Source organism: Sinocyclocheilus grahami, unplaced genomic scaffold (genome assembly GCF_001515645.1).
Source record: "Sinocyclocheilus grahami isolate Dianchi unplaced genomic scaffold, SAMN03320097.WGS_v1.1 scaffold471.1, whole genome shotgun sequence".
Lineage (NCBI taxonomy): Eukaryota > Metazoa > Chordata > Actinopteri > Cypriniformes > Cyprinidae > Sinocyclocheilus > Sinocyclocheilus grahami.
Window position 1 is genome coordinate 55,143 of NW_015505650.1, and position 9,036 is coordinate 64,178.

The 9,036-nt window shown below is 39.0% G+C and overlaps 1 protein-coding gene across 1 annotated transcript in view; it reads right to left on the reverse strand.

The window, feature by feature from the left end:
• Window positions 1-4,921: 4,921 nt before the first annotated feature.
• LOC107553354 (tyrosine-protein kinase CSK-like) overlaps window positions 4,922-9,036 on the reverse strand; it is a 39,403-nt gene continuing 35,288 nt past the window's right edge. The window contains exons 9-13 of the mRNA XM_016235556.1: window positions 8,774-8,864; window positions 7,365-7,438; window positions 7,097-7,292; window positions 6,762-6,848; window positions 4,922-5,306 (exon numbers count right to left, since the gene is read on the reverse strand). Coding sequence (XP_016091042.1) covers window positions 5,124-5,306; window positions 6,762-6,848; window positions 7,097-7,292; window positions 7,365-7,438; window positions 8,774-8,864 — 631 coding nt within the window. The 3' untranslated portion in view covers window positions 4,922-5,123. The remainder of the gene's footprint in view (window positions 5,307-6,761; window positions 6,849-7,096; window positions 7,293-7,364; window positions 7,439-8,773; window positions 8,865-9,036) is intronic.

A 9,036-nucleotide genomic window follows, 5' to 3' on the forward strand; every position in this document is an offset into this window, starting at 1 on the left:
TTTTTAATTTAATATTTATATTTTATTTCATGATTTGCTACTGAATTTGGAATGGAAAAAAAAAAATCAATAAATCAATGGATTCCCTTTAAAATGAACCCATTTTCTAGAGGAACTTTACCTTCTTTTTTTTCACAGATTTTCTGAGGTTCGTCAATAAAAGACTCCATGTATGTCCTTTTGTTGTGTTACCAGCTCATAACCCTCGCCTGAACGCAGATGATAATGAAACAATAATTAATATGAGTTTGACGGGTTTATTTACTGATGAACGTTATTACATGATTGAACACTGACCTTTAATCTTAACACAACACACTCTCTCTTCAGCAGAAATATGATCCAGATGAAGTATTACAGCACAAACTGACTCAAGGTCAGCGGACGAAGCGTTTGTGTTTGTCTGAAATGCTGAGAGGAAATGAAGCTGTCAGCAGTTAATTACTAAATATGGGTGTTAATTTAAAAGTTAATGAATACGAAAAAGCTACGATGATGCACGAGCACAGGCGTGTGTGTGTATGTGTGTAGTGTGTAGTGTGTGTGAGAGAGAGAGAGTGTGTGTGTGAGAGAGAGAGTGTGTGCGTGTGTGAGAGTGTGTGCGTGAGAGAGTGTGCGCGTGTGAGAATGTGTGAGTGTGAACGTGTGTGAATGTGTGAGAGAGTGTGTGTGTGCGCGAGTGAGTGTGTGTATGAGTGTTTGTGTGTGAGAGTGAGTGTGAGAGTGTGCATGTGTGCGTGAGCGTGAGAGTGTGCATGTGTGCGTGAGCGTGTGTGTGAGAGTGAGCATGAGCATGTGTGTGAATGTGTGAGTGTGTGTGCGTGTGTGAATGAGTGTGTGAGAGTGAGCATGTGTGAGAGTGAGTGTGTGCATGTGAGCGTGTCTGTGTGAGAATATCTGTGTGAGAGAGTATCTGTGTGTGAGAGTGTGTGTGTGAGTGAGCGTGTGCGAGAGTGAGCGTGTGTGCATGTGTGTGTGAGTGAGCGTGTGTGTGAGCGTGTGCGTGAGCATGTGTGAATGTGTGAGTGAGTGAGTGAGTGTGTGAGAGTGAGTGCATGTGAGAGTGTGAGTGTGTGCATGTGAGAGTGTGTGTGTGTCTGTGTGTGTGTGTGAGAGAGTATCTGTGTGTGTGAGTGTGTGTGTGAGAGTGAGTGTGTGTGTGTGAGAGTGAGTGTGTGAGAGTGAGCATGTGTGAGTGAGTGTGTGCGTGTGTGAGAGTGTCTGTGTGTGTGTGAGAGAGTATCTGTGTGTGTGAGAGTGTGTGTGTGAGTGTGAGTGTGTGAGAGTGAGCATGTGTGAGTGAGTGTGTGCGTGTGTGAGAGTGTCTGTGTGTGTGTGAGAGAGTATCTGTGTGTGTGAGAGTGTGTGTGTGAGTGTGAGTGTGTGAGAGTGAGCATGTGTGAGTGAGTGTGTGTGTGTGTGTGAGTGTCTGTGTGAGAGAGTATCTGTGTGTGTGAGAGTGTGTGTGAGCGTGTGTGTGAATGTGTGAGAGTGAGTGTGTGCGCGTGTGAGAGTGTGTGTGTGAGAGTGAGTGTGTGAGAGTGAGCATGTGTGAGTGAGTGTGTGTGTGTGTGTGAGTGTCTGTGTGAGAGAGTATCTGTGTGTGTGAGAGTGTGTGTGAGCGTGTGTGTGAATGTGTGTGTGTGCGCGTGTGAGAGTGTGTGTGTGTACGTGTGTGTGAGTGAGAGTGAGTGTGCGAGAGTGAGCATGTGTGTGTGAGAGAGCGTGTGAGTGAGCGTGTGTGTGTGCGCGCGAGTGAGTGTGAGAGTGAGCATGCGTGAATGTGTGTCATCAGCTGAACTCAGAGTCGCTGCAGGTCAAACTTACATAAGCGACCCAGGGTCAGATTCATGTCAGGGTCGAACACACGAACAACACAAACCCACAGACCTGGAACAAAACCACCAATTACAGACTCCTGAAAACAAGGCATTTCAGAGTTTCGTCTTGATCTGAGATTTTCAGAGCGATGCTTTCACTCATCCGTCAGATCCTGCAACAGCAAACACTCTTCTAAAACACACAGACGCTTGGCATCTGTTTGCAGGACTTAATGGGAATGCAGCATCCCCTTCCAACTGCTATTCAGCAGAACAACTGTGATTAAAACCAGCAGAATCGCAAGAGCATGAAACACTCACATCAGTCAATGTGTTCAGAACGGAGTAAATGAACTATTAGATAACATTAGAAAAAACATCCAACATTGTTGTCAACTAACCTTACTACATCAGTTCTGCAAGTCATTTCAGCACTGTTGTTATTGTAAACTAAAGCTAAAAATATTTAAAATATTAATTTTATTAATTGAAATAAAGCTGAAATAAAATATAAGATGAAAAACTTAAACTGAATTATTTAAAATGAGAAATTATTTAAAATTGTAATAAAAATGATAAATGTTTAAGAATTTTTTTTCTACAAAACTGTTTTAAAAAAGTTGAAGTATTAACAAACTGAAGTAAAAATACATTAAATCTAAATAGAAATGTAATAAAATAAAAAAACTAATAAAAAATGACAAAAGCATAAAACAAAACAAAAAATCTGGAAAATAATTTTGTCCCAATAACTGAAATAAAATGAAGTTCAGGTTAGTTGAAGTAAAATTACAAAAAATAAAAAATAAAGCCAAACAGAAATTTAATAATAATAATAAAAAACGTTTACTTTGCAAACAAACAAATAAATAGCAAATAGAAAAAAATGTAATAAAAATCTGTAAGATAAAATAATAAAGCTCTTTAAAAATTAAATAAAGAAAATGACACCGCACAAAACAAAATCACTCAAATAAAATGTCAAGAAAATGTTCTAACCTCAACTAAAGCTAGACAGAAATGTAATGTAATAGAAGCGCGTGATGCAGAAACAGCTGCTGCTGGAGTTCAGCGGATCCATCCTTCATTCAGTCTCACCTCTCAGATAAAACACAGCGAGTGCCAGACGCTTCGTTTCTGTGAAACGCACCCAAATAGATCTCGGCAGCTCCCAGGAGAAATCAAACATTAATGAGATCTTCACCAGGAACAAAACACACTCAAACCACGGCACAGCTCGTGTCCAGCTGATTCCTTACAAACTCACTCAACTAACACCACAACTAACCTCAGCGCTGACAGAGATTTCAGAAAAACACAACATTTACACAAGCACAAGCACCAGAGACGACTGGAGCTGAGAAGGAATGCAAAGGGTTAAGTACAACTTAAGAGCACAGAAAAACTACTCCAAATACTCCCTACGTTTGGTAAAGCATTGAGGTTTTCCTAAAGCACTAATTCTTCTTTGAGTCATGTAAAAAGATTTATACATTTCAGGCCTCACTATTATCTCTTTGTAAAAAGTCCTGATTGTGAATTTGTACGCATGAAAATAAAAGACGAAAACCTAAACTCAATTGTTAAAATTTGACACAGAATTATTTAAAATTAGAAATTAGAATTAAAATGCGAGTTACAGATTTTGTGCCTTAGCAATTAACTGAAATAAAATAGTTTAAGTGCAAGTACTAGAATTACTAAAACTGAAATAAAAATAAACTCAAACTAAATGAAACCAACAACAACAAAATAATTAAAAGGCAAAAGCACAAAAACCTTAACTAAAATATAAAAATAAAAGTATGCATAAATATTCTAATAGTATTTAGTATACCAAATATTATTACTAACAATACTAAAACTGGTTACCAACTCGTAAAGCATTGGTAGTTTTTCTAAAACATTAATTCTAATTCTATTCAGCTCAGTTTCATCCATCTAAACATGAATTAAATTCAAATGAAATAATCCTGTGTTTATGACAAATTCATATGCAGAAAATAAATTATAAACATTAGATGAAGACCTACAAATGATTTAAATTTTGAAAAATTAGAATTAAAATTAGAAATGTAGCTGAAATATTACTAAAATGACTAAAACAGAAATAAAAAGCTACACATAAACAAAACCTATTAAAAATGACAAAAACAAAACTTACTAAACCCTAAACTAAAATGAAAACTGAAAATATAAAAACAAAAAATATTAAATACTACTATAGTATAGAAATTCAAATACTAAATAATAATAAACAAATAAAAGTGCTGTTGTCTTCCCAAATGCATGACTGTACATGTATTCCCGTGCTTTCACAGACTGAGGAATGAGCAGAAATTATTTGTGGTGATAATCAGCTCGTCACAGATGCAAAACTTCTTTTACCGAGACGCTGAGATGAGTGTGTGTTCATCTGAACAGCACAAACACAAACACAGCAGTCTGAAAGATGCGACGCTCATCGACAGTGACGAGGTCACTTCCTGCCGACAGCTCCGCCCCCCAGCAACCACACACTCTGTGCAGGTCAGATGGAATGATTTATTCATAATCATGGCAGAATATTAAAACAATGAACATTGAAAGCACGGACACGTTACTCGAGGCCTCTCTGAGCATGCATGAGTCCGTCTGACGCTCACTTCTTAAATATATTTTAATATAAAACAGACCGACGCAGTAAGAGTTCTGATGGACTGAGCCTCCGAGTCCTCTAGAGGGAGAGTGTGTGTGTGTGTGATGGCAGGCACATGAGCTCAGCTGGTGTGTGTGTGTTTCCCAGCTCATTGCCGCAGTTCAGTCTGGCACTAGTGAACACAAACCCCTCTCGATGCAGATGACAAATCAACAAATACAGACATTAAAAAAAGACCGATTTAAAAAAAGAATAAGAAGACAGGCGTTGAGTCTGCTGTCGGAGGAACACAGGCACTGCTCTGTCAACTCCAGCAGGCACTTTGACACACACACACACACACACACACACACACACACACACACACACACACACACACACACACACACACACACACACACACACACACACGCACACACACAGAAACACACACACACACACACTGACACACGCACACACACAGACACACACACACACACACACTGACACGCGCACACACACACACACACACACACACACGCGCACACAGACGTCAGTGTGTTCCTCCTCTCACGTCACGGATCACGAGAGAGCGTCCAAATCAACAGTCCACGTTCAAGTACACAAAGAGTGTGTGGAGCCCCAGTAAGAGGTTTGGTTTGTGATGCAGAGGGTCTGGATCGTCCTCACAGGTGCAGCTCTTTGGCTCTGATGTGCTGCAGCTTCTCACGCAGCAGACGGAACGAGGGTCGTCCTGCGGGGTCCAGCGTCCAGCACTGCTTCATCAGGTCATAGACGGCGACAGGACAGCCATCAGGAGCCTCCATCCTATAGCCCTTCTCCACCCGCGGCACCACCTCCTTCAGCGGCTGCAGAGAGACCACAGACAGAGCTGAGACTCTGCTGGACACACGCAGAACCACAGCACACCATACAGACGACCTACAAACACTGCATCTAAAGCTGGCATACAAGACATTATTCTAACACTCAAAAAATAAATTATTCATAGATATGCAGTGCTGGGTAGCAACTGATTGGATTACATTTACACATTACATTTTAAAATGCTCATAATCCGATTACAGGTACTTTTTTATGGATTACATGATTACATACTATTCACACAATAGCAGTAAATTATTCATAATGGAAGACTTTGGGCGTGTTGTTTTCATGTTTATTAACGTAAACACAAACGTTTTTGTCAGCCAAACCCCTTAAAATAAAATACGTCCTTGAAATATCTCAGAGGAAGGTAATATTTCAAATAATTTAATAACACTGACATGTAGGTAAACAAATAGGTGTTCAACAGTTTAAATGAGTTTTATTGTATATTTTTATGTTTTAATTAATTATTAGCTTTTTATCAAACCAACTGCACTTCTTACATTACGCCCGGTTTGGGAAACCCTGGTGCAAAGTAACGTTTAATGCATTTTATGATGTTGATATAAAAAATAAAAAAAAAAGTTTTCTTTCTCTTTGCTTTTTTTATATCAGTACGGTACGTTTAATGTAAGTTTAAAACGAGTTTGCTGAAAAGTAATCTAAAATAATTCTCAAAAGTAGTCGTAATCAAATAACGGACTACAATTAGTAAGCAATGCACCCAGCTCTGTGTATATTAAATAATTCAATGATGTTGGAAATAAATCTTCAGAAAAACTGACCATAGTGCAAAACAAAAACAAACAAGCCTATATAATATAAACCTATATAATAAATAAAAAATAATACAGACAAAAATAACACACACACTCACACACACACACACACACACACACACACACGCACACACACACACACACACACACTCATACACACACACATACACACACACACACACACTCATACACACACACATACACACACACACACACACTCATACACACACACATACACACACACACACACACTCATACACACACACATACACACACACACACACACTCATACACACACACATACACACACACACACACACTCATACACACACACATACACACACACACACACACTCATACACACACACATACACACACACACACACACTCATACACACACACATACACACACACACACACACTCATACACACACACATACACACACACACACACACTCATACACACACACATACACACACACACACACACTCATACACACACACATACACACACACACACACACACACACACACACTCACACACACACACACACACACATACTCATACACACACACACACACATATATATATCATATATAAATTAAAATGCAGTGCATTTCTTGTCAAAAGAATGAAAACAATAAAAGTCTTACAATTCTGGGGTACGGCACCCGTCCGAAAGAGTAAATCTCCCACAGCAGAACGCCGTAACTCCACACGTCAGATTTCGTAGAAAACCTCTGCAACAACACAACAGAAAAATCTATCAATGCCATGAAACTAGTACTGGTGAGATTCTCTGAAAATCAAACGAAAAAATTGTGAAATTCACAATTTAGAACGAGTCAAATGGGAAAAACTAGCGCGAAAGCGAATCATTCACACGCTTTAAATGCAAAATATGATCTCCGACATCCAGCAGGAACGTCACTTCCAGACACGAGCTTCGATCTTAATCTGAAGCTTTTCTTGAAAGACAGACCAGTACCTTCTCTCGCAGCGCCTCAGGCGAGGTCCATTTGACGGGCAGTTTTGCCGTGTCCTGAGTGGACGAGGCCTCCTTGGTCAGACCGAAGTCGCTGACTTTGGCGATGTTGTCGTCGGACACCAGGACGTTACGAGCCGCCAGATCTCTGTGCACAAAGTTATTGGCCTCCAGATACTCCATGGCCTCACAGACGTCACTGCGACACGGACACAAACACGCTAAAGATCCCGACAGACTGACAGACGCGTGTAATGAGAGGTTTACTCACAGAGAGAACTTGAGCAGACACTCGCCGCCCAACACGGTCCGGCCCCGAGAGCGCAGGTAATCCACCAGACTGCCCTGTTCCACACACACACACGCACACACACGCACAGACACACGCACAGACAGACCCACAGACAGACACACAGACAGACACTCGCACAGACACACGCACAGACAGACCCACAGACAGACACACAGACAGACACTCGCACAGACACACGCACAGACAGACACACAGACAGACACTCGCACAGACACACGCACAGACACACACACACGCACACACACACGCACACACACACGCACAGACACACGCACAGACACACGCACAGACACACACACACACACACACACACAGACAGACACACACACATATATATACAATAAACCATGCTTCTCAGATTGCTTTAATTGAACAGGCTGCTGCAGATGTTTAACCAGGATCTGAGGATTTCTCAACATCATTGATTAGACAGAGATACAGACATTTCTAAAAAATTAGAATAAGAATAAGATTTTTTAACCATTTTTTAAAACATGTCACATTTCATGTTATGTCATTTTATATGGTATACTATGTATGGAGCACCATTAGTGCCAAAAATACTTTTTGTCAAATTATCTATGAAGTTATATAATATTAGTGTCAAAAATGTTTGCAAAATATATTCCACCTTTTCCCCATATGTCTCACACACTTTTGGACTGAATTTTGTTGATGAACATGAATATGTTGTCTATTGACGAACTATTGCAGCAGGAAAAATTATCACTTTTTCCATCCAAAAGTGAAAGCATGTACAAGTAAAATAAATTTAGTAATTGTTTTGTTAGAAAAAAAATTTAAAGTAATTTAATCAAATTTCATTCATTCCAATGGGGCTAACATCAGTAATTCTCAGATGATATGTTTTTTTAAATTTCATACAATGATATATTTATTAATCCTGAATATTATACATAAATGTGCATGTGCATATCTATATACATTATATATATATATATATATAAACATTTTTAATGAATAAAACAAGGCTAAATGAAATAAAAACATGTTAATAACATGGTAACTTTGACATTTTTTTCACATTCACTCATTAATGAGAAGTTGCTGTTCAGATGCAATATGATTTAAAAAACATATTGAGATACAATGCAGAACATATTATTACTTATTATAAACAAGCCCGAAATAGACTGGAACTCTTATTTTGAAATGTTAATGCTTTACTACTTCCAGTTACAAAATTAAAGAGATAAAACATGCACTTACCACCATCTACAACATAATACAATATTAAATAAAATACAGAGAACATTGTCACACACAGTAGATCATAAGCAATCTATTGGCATAAATGAGCTCACGATACAACTTTTGACAGCAACATTGAGAGAAACACCACCGACCTTAGTCATGTATTCTGTCACGATGCACAAACTGCCTTGTTCCTCCACGATCACCCCTAATAACTGCACCAGGTTAGTGTGTCTCAGCTGACTGCAACACACACACACACACACACACACACACACACACACAGATGTAAAGCACTGACAAAAACACTGAGGGCCAATCAGAATCCATCAGACTTAAAAAAAAAAAAAAAAAAAAAAAAAAAAAAAAAAAAAAAAAAAAAACTTTTGTTGGTGTTGAAAACATTTTTTTCTCA